At 37.3% G+C, this 20,308-nt stretch overlaps 1 protein-coding gene across 2 annotated transcripts in view; it reads left to right on the top strand.

Annotated features, from left to right (window-relative positions):
• The first annotated feature begins 2,996 nt into the window (after positions 1–2,996).
• The window catches only part of eIF4B (eukaryotic translation initiation factor 4B), a 58,128-nt gene continuing 40,816 nt past the window's right edge, over positions 2,997–20,308 (top strand). For both annotated transcript variants that reach the window (XM_083128158.1, XM_083128159.1), the window contains exons 1-3: positions 2,997–3,067; positions 13,763–13,903; positions 15,942–16,120. In XM_083128158.1, coding sequence (XP_082984284.1) covers positions 3,055–3,067; positions 13,763–13,903; positions 15,942–16,120 — 333 coding nt within the window. In that variant the 5' untranslated portion in view covers positions 2,997–3,054. The remainder of the gene's footprint in view (positions 3,068–13,762; positions 13,904–15,941; positions 16,121–20,308) is intronic.

Below are 20,308 nucleotides of genomic sequence, written 5' to 3'. Positions count from 1 at the left end.
GTAGCGAGCTACTTTTTAGTAAATGTAGTTGTAGCTGTAGCGAAGCTACATTTTTGGACAAGTAGCGGTAGCTGTAGCAAAGCTACTATTAAAATGTAGCGTTCTGATCACTGACATACACACACCTTTGTCGGGTCCAGCACCCCCTGCTCCCCAACAAGCTTCCGGCCAGCAGTGTACTGGATTTTCACTTACGAAACCTAATCAACCCTAATCATGCCAAAAGTTGAACCTTCCCTTACATGGTCTATATATACGCCCATGTGTATAACATTATATTCCATACTGAAATGGTACGATATATTTTGAATTTTGTACTGCTAGAAAAGCTCATCTCTTTACCCCGAACGCATTAATTGGTTGGTTCACAACCTCATCACTAAGGATCCTATCGAGACGAGAGATGGCAGGCAGCCTTGGCCTCGTTCTCGTTGAGAGTTGTAAATGTCTGTCTCGTGTTTATTTGTAAATGTCTCATTGACAGTCTCGTCTCGATTTATAAACATCCGTCTCGGTTTCGGAGGGGAATTCTCGTTCTCGTCTCAAGTCTCGAAAAATATAAAATTAACAACGTATGCAAAGGCTTATCGTACAAACTTTCACAGTGCATAGAGATTATAAATACAAAAAAAACTTTTCTTAATGATTTTTTGTTTGTTTGTTTGTTTGACTCCTCGTTTGAACGCTACGAGCCCTCGATAACTGGATATTATCCTGGTTATATATGCAAACCAAATCGCAGATTCAGAATTAAATGAACTGGCGATGTAATTATTATAAACAAAATTCATGACAACTAGGGACAACTAGGGACAACTAGGGGGATGCTTCTATTGTTAACGTTAGTGTTACTCACGAGACGAGACATTTCCGGTCTCATCTCATAAAAGGAGACACGGGCCAAGCGAATGTTTTCGAAATGAGATGAGACAGACCAAAAAGTTCGTCTCCTATCGTGGCAGGTTGGGTGATACCTAGATTGTGCTGATTGGTAGTGGTGGTAGTGTGTGGGGGGGTGGGGGTGTTCTCCTGCACCCAGACTTCGAATACTGCTTGTAGTCATTCATCCTCATTAAACCAGTGTGTTCTAAACGTATTGTTATTTTAAAATTTGTGGCAGGTTGGGTGATACCTAGATTGTGCTGATTGGTAGTGGTGGTAGTGTGTGTGGGGGGTGGGGGTGTTCTCCTGCACCCCGACTTCGAATACTGCTTGTAGTCATTCATCCTCATTAAACCAGTGTGTTCTAAACGTATTGTTATTTTAAAATTTGCGAAGAAAATATTATGACGAAACTAATTGTAATTCCAGAAAAGGCATTCCTATAACAATAAGTTCTTACCAGTCAGAACCAACCTATGTATTCGCAATGAACATGGCTGTTCACGTGTTCAGCCATTGATTGTTACAAGTTTTGCTTTGTCAGCCTAATGGGAAAACCCTCTACCGATTGGCTGAATTATTTGCGATTAAAATTACCACCTGAGCGCTAGTGTCGCTTCCAATATGGTCGCTCTAAGTAGGATAAATCTTTGTTTACATTCAGCAGTAGTACAAAATAGCAGCGTGTCGTCATGACTGGTATGGTAGAAAACGTTTAAATTACGCATTATTTTTAAATATTGCGAATGCGATTTGAATTCCAGGTACTCTAAGCCCCGCGACAGGTTAAGTTTGCAGCAGGTTTTATGTATTAATACCCGAAAACGGCGCTCAGCATCTTCCGTGCCAGTCTTGTATCAACCGCCGAGCTATTCACATAACAGACAGTGAGAAAATCGGCAATATTGCAGAGGAACTATATTCTGCTCGTACGTTTGGATCTATATATGTGAAAATTTGCTGCAAACTTAACCTGTCGCTGGGCTTAACAAACGTGAAGCTGTACTGAGAACGAAGTATTTAATTATGATAGCAAGAATAACACGGAAAATGCAGACGAAACTATGTATATGCACTGGTTGTCTAAAGCAGTGCTGTATCATCTGCACGTCATGTTGTAACTGGGGTTCTCGGAAATTATTTGAAAATAAAGGAATTGAAATTGACCTGTAGCTACTTGAAAAGCTGGGACAGAAGAAGAAAATTGCGAACATATCCTTGCAGATCTTTCTCGAAAGAGAAAGGCTGGTTTAATAATAATATTCACGATTTCATGACCAGGCTATACTCACTGAAAAAGGACATCGTACTGAATGAAACAGTAACATTAGCATGTCCACTTTTTTTTTCTGGCTACATTTGACATTAATTCATTCTCAAACTATTTTCATCTTCTCTCTTAATCGACTTGCACCTGTTCCAAATTTAACACATACGTAATACCGGTAATACATGGACGCATTGGGTAAGACGCTTCATGATTTTTCGAAAAAAAAAGCTTTATTTATAAAGTACAATTAAAACTTTACTTTCATGGTAATATATATTTATCTCTCGAAAAATAAAGTAAGCAGACTCGTGCATTGCATTCTTCGTAATTTCCTTGCCGAATTACAGTGTTATATCCCCATACCAATCTTCTGTCAATTACGTTTTCCCTGATTTATTAACAAATTTCATTTTGTTGATTCCACGGGGTGGTAACACATGAAAACTTTTAATTTGTTCTGCCCCATAAAACGATTTAGAGCAAAAAAACAAAAAAAAACGACTGAACAGTAGACCTTAGTCTCTCGCATATTCCCCATGCTTTAAAGGACTTCAACACAACGTATTCTACTTAGAGTACTCCCTGAAAATCCCACCAGATGGCATATCGGTTAATTTTAATGTTAAAAATTAGGGATTAACAATGCTATAAACAGCAATTGATTTTGTATAAAAAATAAATTTAACTATATCCATGTTTATTCTATATAATCTGTATGTCCCGTTTTATTTATTTTAGAAATCTGGCAACCCTAGGTGTTGGGGGACGGGATTTTAAAATTCCGACGTTCGGGACACCCCTACATTTTCCCTACAATCATGCTGTGTAAAAAAAGGGGAGTAATGTACGGAAGTTGAAGTTCGTTTGTTTTCATCCGGGAAAGAATTTTGTGTAGATGTAACATGGCTTCTACGGGTACGTAGGAACTAGAATATTGTGAAATAAGAACTGTTCGTTCGGTGAGATGGGATATTTGATTTAGTGAAAGCGGTAAATGTAAATATATACACAGCATTGTCTGTCAAAGCGGTTATTGGAAAAGATTCACAACGCAACTTAATACGTGAACATCTGTGTCGGTAGTTGGCGACCTCGTGGTTAAACGTTGTTAAGAACTTCAAAAGGCGCACACGCCCGTTTCAAGAGTCGGCTAAGAATATATTTTAGTGTTTGTTTTCTTCTGATGTCTACAACTAGTAATTGCACCAATTTATAAACCTACCACTAAATAAAATCCACTTAGTTGTAAGCTTTTGGTATTGATTTATATACTTGCCTCTTTTCCTATAGTAGCATCATGTTGGTTTCCCTCATTGATTAATGATGCTGTTTTTTCGTTCTGGGAAGGTCTGTGTTATTTGTTTTTTGAAAAGGTTTCTTTCAGTAGAGGTGCTAAGTTTTCAATATTTTTAGTTGTACTAATATTACGCCAGGCCCACACGATATTAACGGTAAAGGGGCGGGGTGGTAACATCTGGTAAATACATGACGTTTTGCTGGCGTTGAGCAACTTCCGTTGTTTTAACAGCTACGTGCAGGGTTCCAAACTGTTGACATTTATTCAATTTGCATTCTTGACTTTAGGAATGATGTAGAACGTTACAGCACAAGGTAGATAAATGATTTACTGCCATGAAAGTACAATTACGTATTTAACTGGCAGTCCTATGTATGATAAACTAAGCTAGGTCGATATGATTCCTGGAGAGATTTTCATCACTGGTTTGTATTACATTAGATATTGTAGGTGCATAAAAGTGGTTTTCAAGGGTTAGTGGCCAAATACTTGTGCACACAAACCAGTAGTGTGCTGGCTGGAAAATGTGATACACTGCTTAAAAGGTACTAAAGATTGTTGCTCACAGAGATGTATTATGGTGAAGTAAAGGACCTCTGTTACCTTGGTCTGAAGCAGCGTAGCCTGAAGGATTCTTGCAAGTGAATATGGCACCCAACAAGAAAATCCAAAACCACACCAGGCACAACATTGCCTACTGTTTCATAAAGATAAAATATTATTGTCCATAGTCAATAGATTTGCAATAAAATGTATTATAAAATCAAGCAAATTAAACATGAATTACTTATAAATTAGGAAACCAAAAATAGAGTTGATGGTATTATTAGGGGTATTATGTTTATTGGGGCTTATAATTTACGTTGTTAGGTTAGGAGTGCTACGTTTGGTGGCATTATCAAATCTCCTACTCAAAACACATTTCGAGTGATTGTTTTTGCATTTCTCGAAAACAACTTTCATGATGTATTGGACACTTATTGTGCAGAGAAGGGAAGTAACTACTTGCAAACATGATGGTATGTAATTTCCAAGTTGCGAATGGGAAGATAAATTTTTCTCGACCCCAGTATAATTTTTTCAGGATCCACCGAGCCCTACAAACCAATGACATGTAAGAGCATCTTGCAAAGTCAACCACAGGCTGACATATATTTATTCCTGGGACTTCAAGGTTTGCACACTTCTGACTCCACACAATTATATTTCTTAGCTTCGATGATGATAATATAATGAATTGTCAAACTCTTTATCTTATGTTAAAATCTATGGCTTCAAAGTGAAATATTAGACACTTTGTAGTTTCTTGCAGTTTATGACACTAGGTGTAGTGCAGGTGCATCCCAGGCCAGGTTGGTGTAAGGAAATTGTGTTCATCCAAGTAGATGCTGCTCTGCAGCACACTACACTTTATACACTGCTCCAGGATGCAGACACCACATGAACCTGCATGGATATACAGATTGGTGGTCACAGTTATTGTTGGATCTTCAGTGAAAGCACATAAAATGTCATTCGATAATACAGTGTGATTGTTATAGAACCGGCCCGACAAAATTAGCTGTAATATGAAATATACCATATAGATATTAACGTAATTCATACATGACATAACTTGGATAGTGTGCCGTTGATTGTGATCATAACATGTGTTGAAATTGTCTGCCTTTTCTAAGAAGGCACGCCTCCAACCACGTTTGCATATTCACAGTGTTACTCCGATGATGTTCCTGATTTCAGCCGAAATGTTGTCCTTTAAAGCTTGTAACGTACGCTGGGTTTACTGTAAACAAACCATAGAAACACTGTGCGAGTGAGTCACGGTGAATATGCAAACATGGCTGGAAGTGTGCCTTGTTGAAAATGGCGGACACTTCCAACACATGCTATGATCACAATCAACGGCACACTATCCAAGATACATCATGTATGCATTACGTTAATACCTATATGGTATATTTCATATTACAACTAATTTTGTCGGGCTGGTTGTATATGAATCATCCTGTAGATGGTGCATTAATTCCTTTTATACATTTAACGTTATTGATAATATAACAAACACCAACCCACTTATACAAAAAGCTTAGTTGGATTTAACTTTTAATGGTTTCTTTACAAGGAAGTTCATCTTCAGTCACTTCTCTTCTTCGCTCCGGTGAACACCTATAGAGGCAAAGATTGTCGAAATTGACTTGGTCGACTGGATTCTTAAACTGGGAGTTAACAGGAACTACGTGCTTGGCCATATATTGACTCAAATAGAATGCTAGAGTTTCATTCGTGACTTTGATGTGTCCTCCAACATTATTTGAATGCTGGTTGGCAATCGTCTGCTTGTGGTGGTCAGATTAATTTACATTAAAGTGCCATTGTGTTTTGATAAACATGGATGTGTATGATGCTTCTTCACTTACTATGCTTGTATGCTAGATATTCACAATAGTGTGGCTACCTAAGCCTAGTACACATTGGCATATCACGACAATGTGAAAGCATACCACACGAACATCTTAAGTGAATGCTCCAGAAGAAATTCTAAACAGATGCAATTTTCATAATTTTAAACATTTTAATGATTTTTCGAAATGGAGGAATTTTTTAACGTGGCTTGCCTCACGTCAGCCAAAGGTGCATTGGAGTCATAAAATCATCTCTTGCCCTTACTCAAGCATTTGATTCCTTGGACAGAGATTTCATTGATCCCGTTGCCTTTACATTCTTCATTTCCCTAAATGCTTGTTTCAGTTCTTCCCTCAGGATTAGAAACATAGCGTTAGAATAAATAGAGCTAAGGGCCCTAGACAATGGATAATGTTCAATGCTCTTTCTCATCAGATACGTCTCCTTCAATTCCTATTGGTAGAAATCCAGGCAGTTCGTATTTTATTTAATAAAGCCCTTCTACACTCTTGCCCATAAATTCAATAATATCATTCACATTGTTTTCCATTTCTTCTTTGCAACTTTTCAAGCAGTTCCTTTCACTGCCTTTCTTACTTATCACACCTGTTCCTCTCTGAATATTTCTACTTCATCAAATCTTCCTTTGCCAAATAATTCCTGCTGAGGGTAAGAATAGTGACTACAACTGAACACGTAAGTTATTGTACCTGACGGAATTCCGAGAAAAACACTGAAACCCAAAAGAGACTTCAGAAATTAAAGAAATTACCAAAGGCTACAAAAGCATTATTATATATTTTAATATACTTGTATACTGTGTTTTTTTTTTTACATATTCCACTGATTTTTTTCCAAATGTGGTCTAATAAGCCAATACTGTGACTTCCTGGTAGTCGCGTATTGCAGAGCCAAATAAGCAGCACTGTCAACATAAAGCCTATACATGGAAGGAAACCAGTCCATCCAATTAAAATTTAAATAATGATTCCATATATTATGTAATACTCAAATACAGCTCATATGTAAGTGTGCAATATCGTACCACAGTGCAAGAAGTATATGTACATTTTTGTTCACTTAACGAAAAGGATAACGATATTCTGCAAAATAATGAAAAGCAGTTATAACATTCAATGAAACATCATTTCAATGTAAAGATAATCGTAGAAGTCATAAAATGCCAGTCTAGGTAGTTTCAGCAAATTATCATGTATTTCAAAACTGCATTTTAACATGGAGATTATGACTATGTTCACTTATGTTTCAATTTCACTTCGTCTTTTACTTCACGATCCATATTTGAGGGCACACTACCATAGACAAATTACGGAAATATGTCTACTAATAGAGTTTGCGAGTTCGAATGTATTTCGCTCGAGCGGAAGAACTATCAATTCTACATGCCATCTAACTTTGCCCGTGTGAACTATTTGACGCTCGAGCGAAAAGTGCTCATTGCAGCACCTTAGTGTGAGCACTGAGTATACTTTATTTTAAATATTTTAAAGTGTGTGTATTTAAGTATTTAATGGCAGGGAAAATAGTCAAATCTGATGCAGCGTAAAGTTTCTAATTTTTTTTTTTTTTTACGCCTTGGACTTCATTTAGCAGAATAATGTGTATCGGTAACACTTTCATAGATTGGAGACACATTAAAATCGGATATTTTGTGTTTCGCATGGTTCATGCTTACCAATTGTGTATTGCGGAACATAGTTTAAGGTGCCATTATGTTTTTTACACGAAAACAAACTCAATTTTTCACATTCTTAGTGTTTTTTTTTTTATTCCTTTCTTCGCTTCCGGAACACACAATATGACGGGCACATCTTGACTCAAGTTGTGGGTATGCAGTGTTTCAACCTTCTTCACCGAAAAATACCTACTATCGTGTTCGTCACCGGTGGAAATTATACATTATGCACGGGTAGCTGGCATATAGCCTTGCTAGCTGACGGATAGCCTCACGAACCATACACGGATAGCCCCTCCGAACCATTCACGGATAGCCCCACGAACCATTTCCGATAAGGTTAGGTTAGTTATGGTTACGTTAGGCAAGCATAGTAAAAAAAATGGGGTTGAAACTGACAGGGGCTTACGTCAGGGCATGAAATTTCAAGTTTGAAGTCTGTCGCCAGTCTAAAATCTTTGGTCGCCACTATTTTATATTGATGATTAATAAAAATATGAGCAATTATTAAAAATAACATACCTTAGGAATTAATGTTTGTGTATCGCTGTCTGCACTGAGTACCACTTATCAATCGCAGTTGCTGGGTCAAACTCTGACAGGGGGGTCCATTTACGGAAACTCGGAGCAAATCATCCAGTGTAGTCTTCAGAGAGTTCCTGCAAGCAGTCTTGAGTCTGTTGTGATAGCTGAAACCTCTCTCACATGAAGCTGTGCTCAATGATAGAACAGCACAAAATGTCAAAATCTGGAGCAAATTGATGAATCTTGCTGAACACTCCTCACTGTGAATCTTCTCCAGTGTCTGATCCAATGTCAGAGCAGGAGACAAAAGTTTGTATTCTGTCCACTCTGCTAACAGAACATCCATTTTCTCATTGTATAGGCTCGGGTTAAGTACATGTAGAGCTTCTATATTTCTTCTATCCCAAACTGAAGAATATTTTCTTTGGAAGGCCAACCCAAGTGTCGAAAACATGCAGAGATGCAATCACATCTGTTGATATAGATTGCAGTCTTTCTGTGATGTACACCTTCGCATTGTTAATTAAGTTTCCTCTAACAGTCTGAAACTCTTGCTCTCCATTTTGAATGTTTGTGAGCTGCACATCCCTGATCTTCCCTGAAATGGATACATGGTCCAAGAAATCTTGTTCGCTTGGTCCAACATTAGATTCCAGGTCAGCCAAAACTGAAATACAGTGTTCAATTCTTATTTTCAGAGATGAAATCAAAAGATTCTTATTTTGTAGTGCCACACTTAAAGGGTTCAATTTCCTGTAGAAATCCAAAAGGAAGTACAGAAGCTTAACAAATTTAAATTGCTTCAAACTTTTCAGCAAACCCTTAGCTTTAGCGCCATCATCGTCTTTTCCATGGGCCACCTGTTCAAGATGAGTCACAAGAGCTTTACTTGATTGCAAGAGACCTCTTACAGCACTTTCTTTGCTGGCTAACCACCTAATAGTGTGGATATCACTCAGTTTTAGAATTTCTTCTCCTATAACTTCTGCCGTTTCTCTCAAGAGGTGAAGTCTTTTAGCAGAGCCATGATAAAACTGAAAAATATTCCTAATCACGGAATCAAATGCTCTAAGATATTGAACTTCACCACACGCATCCAACACAGCTAACTGCAAACGGTGTGCAAGGCAGTGAATATTTATCATTTTATTACAAATAGCTTTCATTTGCACAGCCAATCCTCATTTGTGCCTGACCATTTTTTTTTTCTGCACCATCAGCATCCAAGCCTACAATGTAACACTTGTTTCTGTATTTATTTGAACGTATTTCCTTATCTAAATAATCAGTTATGGCTGTGAATTAACCAGCAGAAGTAGAGTTCGGGAGCTCTATTACTCCTAATATGTCCTCTTTGATGTGACCATAATTTGCATCCGTGTATCGAGCATACACATTTGCATGCTCGACTGATGATCTATCTGTGGATCCATCAATCAGAAGGCTGATGTATGTACTTTTCTTTATTTTCTCCACTAGACCTAACTTCAAAGTTTCAGCTATGAAATGAATAAATTATCTGCATTGCTTTTCATTGCCATACTTAGGTAGAACACTCACACTTAATTTTCCTGCCAAACACAGCAGATCTACAAAGTCTTTAAATGGCTTCTCATGTTTAGCTACATAGTATGCTACATTAAATAAATTTGTAAGATGAGAAAACATCTATGTGATCCATTTTTTTAATGCATTTTGCCATCTGTGTTTCTGTCGGGCATTCTTTTGCCTTTGCACTGGCAACATTTTCACCATGGACTTTACTCTGACTATGCTTTAAAAAGGACTCCATTTTAAAAAGTACAGAAAACCCATTGACCCATATTTTATCAACGTTACTGGTAGGCACCTGTTTACAATATTTGGAAGATGCGACATTTGTTGACTCGTCAGACAACAATCACTCAAAATGGTTTAACCACTCTTTATTAAATTTCCATTTAACTGGAAATGACACTGAATCACTATCACATTTTCTTTTACCACTTTTAGCACAGCTGGGAGATGAGGTAAGATGAACACTGCTACTAGCTGATTTTGATACATCACCCGTAACAAAAAAAAGGATCGTATGTTTGTTTGCTTCTTCTCCATAGCAGTAATTGAACTAAATAAAATGAATTCCAGTTCACTCACAGGCAACTACCACCGAACCAAAAAAACGAGGTAAACAGAACGAACGGGAACATTACTACCACGTCAACCAACGCTCACGAGTGCATTTATCGCATTCTTTTGTCAACACAAATACTGGACACTGAAGCGCGCGACAGCAGTTCAGAACGGTGAAAATGGGGGATTTCCACGCACAAGCAAGTAGACGCAGTCTGCTCCACGCTACCCCTTTCCTCCCCCCTCAAGTCCACGCGGTGCACGATACACACATTCTTTCTGCAGTATCGTCATTTTGAGACAACAGAATGGAGGAATAGCAAGGCAGGGAAAATGGGTTGGGTTGTGTTGCATGTGCATCCAAAGTGGTAGCATCCCAACAGTTACGAAACTGTTGTGCCGATTAGATGGTGTCAGCGTTGAGTGGACACAGGGTTTTCAATTGGCTTGCTTTCCAAAACTATGTACGAACGCTGGATTGAGATATTCGGGCGTGTTGACACACATTTGAAACAACAAAATTTTAGTCGCCAGCCCCAAACTTTTGGTTGCCAATGGCGACCTGGCGACCAGAAATTTCGCGCCCTGGCTTACGTCATCAAATGTACGGAGCATCCGGTTGTCGTAAGGCAAGCAAATGAAAGAATTGGCAATTTTGCGTCGGTGAGATATTTCTCTTGAAAAATGCATAATTTCCCGGTCAAAAATATTCCACGATGAAAGAAAATACGTCGATGAACGTTGTAAACCTTGGAGACACTCATTTCCGTAAGTAGTTTCTTGTGTAAAATTGAAGAAATGTGTCTCGATGTATGAAACTGTTACCATGTGTATCTGGTGCCTTGACTTGTGGTCAGGATAATCCTCCGTGAGGCCTGTGTTTTGTGTTGTGTCTGTGATTGTCCCGTCATCTGTTTTATCTTATCACCATTTATGGTTATCCAAGAATGACAGAAACAGGAAGTAAAATAAATCATTCATTAAGAATATATGACTTCAGTTTTCAAACGATTAAGGTGTTGTGTAGCGCCAGCTAAGTTTTGCATGACACCAAATGCTGCAAATTCATTCATATGAGTTTGTAACCATTCTTTTGGTTCCAGCATGCTACGGCACCAGGGGTCCTGGGTTCTGGCCTGAGCATCAGTGCTATTTCTCTCTCTTCGTCAATTTTATCATTCCATCAATCATTCTCATCTTCGTAATTAGCCAAAAGGGGCAGAAAAGTGAAATAAAATAAACCAAATCAAGAACAAAAATATTTTCATTTCCAGTGCACTTCTTCAGGCTGAAATGTCAAAGTTACTTGACATAATTCAGTGGATGTAATATATATATATACAAAAAAATGGAAGGTATTTACTTGAAGCTATATCCCTGTTGTTTTCACTTTTAAAAAATGTTTTATTATATGAATTAAAACAAGTTAAGAGTTAACTATTTGCTCGATACCTGGTGTAGGCACATAGTGGTGTGGATCCCACTTTAAACTGTAGGTCCAATCCTGATTAGCCTATCTGTGGACTTAAAATTTAAACAATCAAACATCATTCCTAAGTCACATATATTTACTTTGATCTCATTACTACAACATCCTGCAGTTACACTTCAATTGAGTAAATAGTTTTCAAGAAATTGAAGTTGACGTACCGTATTTACTCATGTGTAATGTGCAATTTTTTTTCCAAAACTTTTGCCCTCAGAAACTGTGGTGTGTATTATGCACGGAATAATTCAGACAGCCAACATGAAGCCATGCATGTTTTCACTATGTCACTGTCCATAACACATATATGTCAACAGGCAGAAATACGAATTACCAAGTTGGGTTTCTTGAGCAATGACAATTAAATAAACCCTGTATGAAAGTTTAAGGACTGTTTCCCATGATTTTTCAATGTGTACATAACATTTTGCTACACTGAGAAAAACAGTACCATTCTGGGAGAATTCGAGCATGCACATCCCATCACACGGGATGTGTATCAGCAGTATTTGTTGGGTGAGAAATAATAGAAAATAACTTCCGGAGTACTGCAAATCCACAATGTAATTTTGATCTCACTTTGTTCTACTACACAATAAACAAGGTGGCTACAGAAGTGAAAACTGTGGGAAGCTAAACACAGTGGAGGGGACTCACTGATAGGCACGATGTCATTCGCTCTTGATCCGTACATAGGAGCAGCTTTACAACCTACAACTAAGAAAGCCATTTCCTGAACCTGAAATGTACTGTTCATTATATACGAGATATAATTGTTTGTTGCTTCTCCCCATCAAAGCCAGGGTGTGCATTATACATTCTGTCAAATAAATACTGAGAATTGTTCAATACAATTCACAATATTGGTTTAATCATCCACATTTATTTTGTTGTCTTCAAAATAGGCCCCATTTGATGCAATACGCTTATGCCAGTGAATAATCCAGTCGCGAAATATTTCTTATGCGTACTTTCCAGTATGGTCTGCAGCTCCTCCTGCGAATTTTGTTTTATGGCTTCAATCGAATCAAATCATCTTCCACGAAGTAGTAATTTCAGTTTGGGTAACAAGAAAAATGTCATACTGGGCCATATATGGCAAATACGGTGCTTGATCGATGACATTCGTTGAGTTTTTGGCCAAAAATTTGCATGTCTTTAGCAACCTGTTTGCGGTGCTCTTTGTGAAGAAAATTGAACTTCTTCGGAAGAAGCCATGTCCAGATCCTGAGCCATCTCCCTTAAGCTTGAATTATGATTTTCCATCACCATTTCCTTCACTTTGTCGATGTTTTCATCAGTTGAAGACATTGAAGGTCAACCGGAACGAGGCATGTCTTCAACCAATTCTTGTCCTCCTTTGAATACTTTGTACCACTCGTATGCTCATGCTTTCAATAAACTTGAGCCATCATATGCCTTATCCAACATTTTCAATGGTTCAGCAAAAGAAATTTTGTTGGCAACACAATTCGAGGCAAACTCTTTGTTCGATATTTTTGTCCATTACAAAATAGCAGAGCAAACTTACAGTCGACTATCTTAACCAACAGCTGTAAACAAACTGGTCAACAGATCGTGCCAAAACTTTGTGACAGTTAGCTACAATGGTACTAACTTACAGACAAAAAAGAATCATATCTTTTACATGAGGTTTTTAAATGAACAATTCCTGGTATTTATTTGACAGAATATACATGCGTAAATACTGTATTTACACTAAATGTTAGTTTTAGACTTAAGAAATGTCCACTTAAATAGTAAGCTCTGGAGTTAAATTATTTTACATCATTATGCTCCCTATGATTTGACTATAGTTAAATTATTTTACATCATTATGCTCCCTATGATTTGACTATATATTAGATGTAGGTCTAATATTGAGCAATTGCATCGAGGGGTCCTCAGAAGTATTGGTTTACATTGTCTTTTTGTAATCACGAAGTAAAATTGGCTAATTTCCCACTTTAAACTGTAGTTAAGTCATATCTGTTTACTTATTTTGTCTTGATTCATGTAGTTCAATTTCTTTGAACAAGTGTCTTGTGTTATTGTTATAAAAATAATGTATGCTATTTTTATTTGGACCAGGTAAAAAGGGAAAGAAGAGTAAAGGGAAGACCCTTGCCTTGACCGATTTTTTGGCAGATGAAACCACTGGAGCTGGGCCAACACTTCCTCCCCCAAGGAAAACTACCAACTGGGCAGATGATGTTGAAAACACCGAGGAAGGTATGCTTGCCCTTCAGATAGATTCTAATAGGGTTGAGTATTAATTATTAACTGCAGAAAGAGTTAAGAGATGGTGGCATCCATTTATTGGTCTCTCAAAAACTGCAGAATGTATTAAAAATTTCATGGATTAATAAGCATGTGGTGCCCAACCATGGATTTAAAGAAATTACCAACTTTCGGCATTGAATTTACAGCAGATTTAGACACGACAAATTTTGTGCATTTTTAATGATAACTGTCACTTCAACAAATGCTCATGAAATGGGTAATATTAAAAAGAAATAATAATAAAAAAGTTTACATTTTATATAATATACAGATCACAATACAGAATGAAAATTTACAAATGTGCATGTTTCTTAATTTTAACCTACCATGCGTTCGTTTTGACTCCTGGCTGAGATAGCACGTGTCTGTAGAATGGTGAGGCACGGCGCAGATACCGGCATTTTCGTATACCGGTCAAGAATGACAACACTGTAACTGCACTGACAACTTGCATATAATCCGTAAGGACGCCCGCGTCGGTAAAACTTTTTCTATTTTTTTCTGAACTTTATCTTTGTGCAATGAAATATAGATGTTCAAACTTAATAAAATTAGGTTAATCATTGATGATGTTATTATTTACATGCTTTGAAACAAAGTTCGGACTTAAGAAACAGTTTTCTTCTTGATATTTTTTACCCAGCATGTTTCCTGCTAGGTTAATAATGGCAAGAAAATAACTTGCAAACAGAACAAATATGTCAATCAAAATTTGATTAAAATATTCCGCGAATATGTGAATGCAGTTGACCATCACTTTGAACAACTTATAACACAATTTAGTACTCATTATGCTATATTAATACAATTTTCTGCATGCTAAAGATTTGTGTGTAAAAATAAGTGGGACGTCACGGGTCGAAAATGCAGGCATCCTCGCCGTTCTTGGCCAGGCACCAAAACTGAACGCACTGTATATGTTTGTATTCACCTCTGCTGCAGAACTAAGCATCTAGCATGTATCGACTACTGCAAGATGAGACGTCACTTCAACCCTCTGAATTCTAAATGTGCAAGAATTTGCAGTTATCTTGAAGTTTTGTATATCTTGCTGAACTTGCATTATATTGGAATGAATTTAAATTTTGCAATCTTGATTGATAATGAAATATACATGAGAAATACAATATCAGTATGGAAGCTGGGAGGACCCAAAATAGCTCTACTATGGGAGTTCCCAGGAAATAGGTGGGAATAGGTCACCGTAGATGACCTACAGTAAACCAATGTTTACTTAGCATTTTGCTGGACTTATCATCATCATCTAGCATGCTTTGTGTTTAGTTGTATTGGGTAATACAATTAAATTTGTTGGATGAACTATTATGAGTGCAACTTCGCATGGTTGTAGAACCCTAAAATTACTATATTATAGAAATTTTGTATTCAGATCAGTTTATTGCATTTTTTTTTTTTAAATAATTTCTTTTCCATCTAATTGTTTTTTTTTAAGTGGGATACCAAAATTCCCTTTCCGACAAGAGTGTGGTACTTAAAAAAATAATAATACAACTGCGTACGGAACTTCTGTGTTTTTTTTGTGCATCACTGTGCATTTGGATACCTCCTGTTTGCAAGAGGCTTTACAGCGAGAGAGCCTCCCAATATTTTAAAGTTAAAAAATGTACATTTACCGGAAATATAAACAAAGGAAATGGGGATCACTTGGATTTCTAAAAATTCCTGGAACAAAGTCATTACGAAAACTGTTCTGGCAAATGTTAAATAAAAAAATTAAGAATCATTAATATTTTGTATATAGTGTGGATGATAGAGCGAGAGACCGAGAGAGAGAGATATATATCATATGTATAGCTCATATTATTGTAACAAATTTTAAATAAATACTACTTGCATGGCGAAGAAGTATCTCAATTGAGTTTCTTGCAAGTCCTCAGCATCTCAATATTTCATTATAAGAAATTTGAAATTGTATATACTTTTCAGTAGGGGGTGTTTTTGAACACAATTTTATGTTGTTTTCCAGATACTTTTGAAATTTCACAGCGGGATAAATTACTTCTCCCAACTGCACCAAAAGCAGCACGAGGTCCTGACATAGATGATGAACGAATTCCTAAGAATCCACCTTACTTGGCATATATCTCTAATTTGCCGTATGATATAGATGAGGATGATATTTCCTACTTCTTCAAAGAACTGAAGGTAAGAATCAACTTCAACTATGATTTGATATAAGTAAATTTTGGAGAGGGTAGATCCAATTCAGATATGATCCACAAATGTGCAATGATGCGAAATAAACTCTTAAACACAAAATTTAGGGGTTACTGTATTTACGACTGTATAATGTGCATGCGTGTATAAAGCACACCCTAGTTTTTGATGGGGAAAAGTGACAAACTATTATATCTTGTATATAATGTGCAATAGAATCCACGTTCAAGACATTACTCTCTTAGTTGTAGGTCGTAAAGCTGTTACTGTGCCGATCAAGAGTGAATGAAATCATACCTATTCATTGAGTCACTTGTTGCTATGTGGACCAAGAGGAGAATATCGTATTGTGTAAACAATGTCGACAACCCATGCCACATTCCCCCTCTCCCTGCACTGTGTTTAGCATCCCAAAGCTTTCACTCTAACCACCTTATTTATTCTGTAATAGTAGATAGCAAGATCAAAATTACATTATAGATTTGCAGTGCTCAGGAATTTATTCTCTATTATTTCGTGCCCAACAAATACTGCTGATGCGCATCCCATGTGACGGGAGGTGCATGCTCGAATTCCGCCAGAAAGGCACGGCTTTTCTTGGAGTTGTAGAACATTACAGTGGAACCTCGATTTTACATTTTTTCATGGGACAAAGCTGAAAAAAAACTTACAACGCAGGGAAATGCAAAATCGAGGGAAATTTTATTGCATTTTGCTCTATTGGGACCATGAATAGTGAATGTATAATATGGGAAAATGTAAAACCGGGGAACGTAAAATAGGGGTTCCACTGTACATTACAAAGTGAAAAATCATGGGTAATGTCCTTTAAATTTTATATGTGGTTTTGCTCATTCCTTCTTTACTTTTGCTAAAGAAAACTTCAAAATAATATATACTTTTTCGGAGACTAATGTAACATTTATACAAGGCACATTCAGAATCCTCAAACTAGCAGTTACCAGCACAAGATGTCTTCTATTAAGGCATTTACACGCTCCATAAATATAATATTATTTGGCCAATAATACATTTTAATTATTATTATTTTTCCTTATCTTTTCTTTCATCCAAAGTAACATAAAAATCAGAACGTTCCATCATTTTGTGATAACTTATTTCACCGAATTGCACATTAGTGTCGCCATCTTTAATGGAATACTGTTTTCATTTTCGGATACTGCAGAATTTAAGCTTTACAACGATATATAACATGATAGGGTTCCGTAAACTTGAAAAATCAATGCAAGTGTCACAAAATCATGGAATGACCCGGTACAGTTTCATGTTGGCTGTGTGAATTATTCCGTGCATAGTATGCACCACAGTTTTTGGAGGCAAAAATTTTTTAAAAAAAGTTCACATTGTACATGAGTAAATATGGTATTTACAAACAAGTTTCCTTCTGACATCTAAATTATCCTGGGAGTTATGCAAATCACAAAAATTTATATATGTATGTATATATCTACAGATTGTCTTTCTTTAGCAATAATAATTTTAAAAAGTAACTTTTAAAAGCGAAATGGCTGTTTTCCATGAGTTTTCACTATGTATTGGAAAGTTTTGCGACATCGAGAAAAGCAGAACCGTTCTGGCGGCATTCAAGCACGTGCCTCCCATCACACGGGAGGCGTATCAAGCGGTATTTTTCGCGGGAGAAATAACTTCCACAAAAATTGTTTTTTGCACTCATTTTATTCACACTCATTCCCTTCACAAGCACTCTACCGCTCGCAAGAGGGTCTGATCTAAAAATAAACACCAGACCATACTTCTTTGTTCACTGTAACACTTCATAAAGAAGCGAAAATGTTAGAGATAATCAAAGCCACATAGGCAAACTAAAGATCGTCAAACCTCTTAATGCATTTTCATCCAGGTTTCCGCAAAAGTTCACTCCGATCTTACGTGCATCATAACTCCTGTTTACCACTTTATACATTGTCATAACTGTGCCGAAGTCCTAATATTTGCCAAAAGTGCTCTGTTGGCCAAGTGACTTCTCCCTCTTTTCTTCTCAGCAAACGTTGGGGGGGGGGGGGGGGCAATGCCGATTGTTTTCTTGCTCGTGTGTGCACACAGGCTGATTACAGGTGAGGGTGGAAGTGAACCGCTCTTCCTTTCCTTTGACTTCTAAAATGGGTAACCAGTTCTGGATGCATTCTTGAAAACGAATAAAAACCATAGGACAAGTAAAAAAAGAAAAGTGCGCCCCTTCCCAGCTCACTCCACCACTGGTCTGCATAGCAATGTAATAATTGCAGAATTCAGGTCCTTTTTTTTTTTTTAATGCTATTGAAATATTGCCCGTATTATTGTCTGTTGGGGCATTACCCCCACACCCCCTATACACCTTCATGGCATGGTGCTAAGCACAGGGGAGCACTTTACCTTTTTTTTTTTACCTTTTTTTATTATTGTCTGTTGCAAGGTAAAACTTAAAGAAAGGGTCATTTCTTTCTTTTTCACACAGATGATAAAAGTTCCACTTTCGACAGTTGCGTTCTCTTTGAAATATGGCGGATTTTCCCTTTGACCACCTGTTGCTCGAACTTCCAGAAGGTCGCCTTGTTTATGCTCTGCAGCTGGCACCCGTGTTGTGTCTAGCGTCTGTGAAGTTGTCGCTTGCCGATAACAGCAATGACTCATCCAGTGTGAAGGCAAAAGTCATTGTTTTGAATCTCGCAAATCTGTTTTGATTTGAGGATAATGAAATTCGATCTTCAGAAAGAAAAACGAGTTAAAACAACTTCATGTTCTGCACCTTCTGATAAACAAAACTGTAAATTTTATTTTGCATCTGACACAAGGATAAACTTCCTGAACACTCAGAGCAAGGAATTGCACACAATATAATAACTGCTTATCTTCAGAACCATTCATGGGGAGTAGGGCTGCTCAATGTGTAAGCTGACAACGATTTAAAAAAAAGTATTCAATGTATAAGCTGACACCGATTAAGGTGAGAGTAAATAACGATCTCCCATTTTGATATCTGAAAATGCGCAGGTTTCATAAAGCTTGTTTTGTGTTCATTTTATGCTTTTGGGCTAATCGGGACTAAATATACAGTTTCACTTTAGTGAAATCCAATTCCAAACCAAAATGATTATCGAGTGCGGCACTGTTCAATTTGTCTTAGAATATGCATTGGGTGCAAACAGATCGCAAGTTGCGTGTTTCCTTTTTCAGGCTGTCTTACAATGCAAGTCGAGGAAGAGTATGGACTTCTCCCTGGAATGGGGAGGGGGTGAATTAGAAGTTGGTCGAAGGAAGGAAAACTACATTTTTACGATGTATTTTACAGAGCCGAACCAAAACTAAATTTACAGCCCCCTTTTTTTTGTGCCTAGAAAGGTGAGATCTTCCGAGAGATCTTATCTTACCAGTTCATCTTGTAACAGACAATGCTCTAGTAGACCCGTATTAAATCCAACATTCATTAGTGGTGCAAATTGAAATAACGATCCCTTCGAAATAACTACCTTTTTCCCGGGAACTGTGAAAGGTCGTTGTATCGAGAGTTGACTGTAACAAATATGAAGGTAAAATAATTACGTCAACACTTAACAAATATAAATAACTACTGTATATTTACTGCACTATTGGAGCTTGACTCACGTTAATAACGTTTACACTTAATTTCGTCATTCACTCCCAGTTACTAATACAAGTTGTCTGAAATGTCCTCACTTCCATCCATCTTGTTCGATATTCCCATTACCTTAAAACTTTCGATCACCATTTCCAGGGAGATGGAGTTCCATGCCTCACGAACCCACTCACAAACAATCGGCAGAGACGCATGTTTCACCCTCCCACTTGGTGCAAGTTCATGCTGCGTTGATGTCATCCATCTATTGTAAGCATCACGCACCGCGACCTTGAACGGGGGGTTGATAACTTTGTTCCCTCTTCTATGAAAATCCTAACATCTGGAAGTTCAAGGTCACATGGTGAATGCTGCAGCTACAAAAACAAGGAAAATCTCATTTTTATGATCTTCTGATGAATTTGAAATGAAATACGTAAATGTTAGTCCGACACTAAGAAAGCCATTTCTGGGACCTGAATTGTACTGCGCATTATATAAGAGATATATTTTTTTGTTGCTTTTCCCCATCAAAAACTAGGGTGTGTATTATACACGCATGCGCATTATACACACGTAAA

Source organism: Lepisma saccharinum, chromosome 9 (assembly GCF_977018435.1).
Source record: "Lepisma saccharinum chromosome 9, izLepSacc3.1, whole genome shotgun sequence".
In the NCBI taxonomy this organism is placed as follows: Eukaryota; Metazoa; Arthropoda; class Insecta; order Zygentoma; family Lepismatidae; genus Lepisma; species Lepisma saccharinum.
This window is presented reverse-complemented; position numbering and strand designations above follow the sequence as displayed.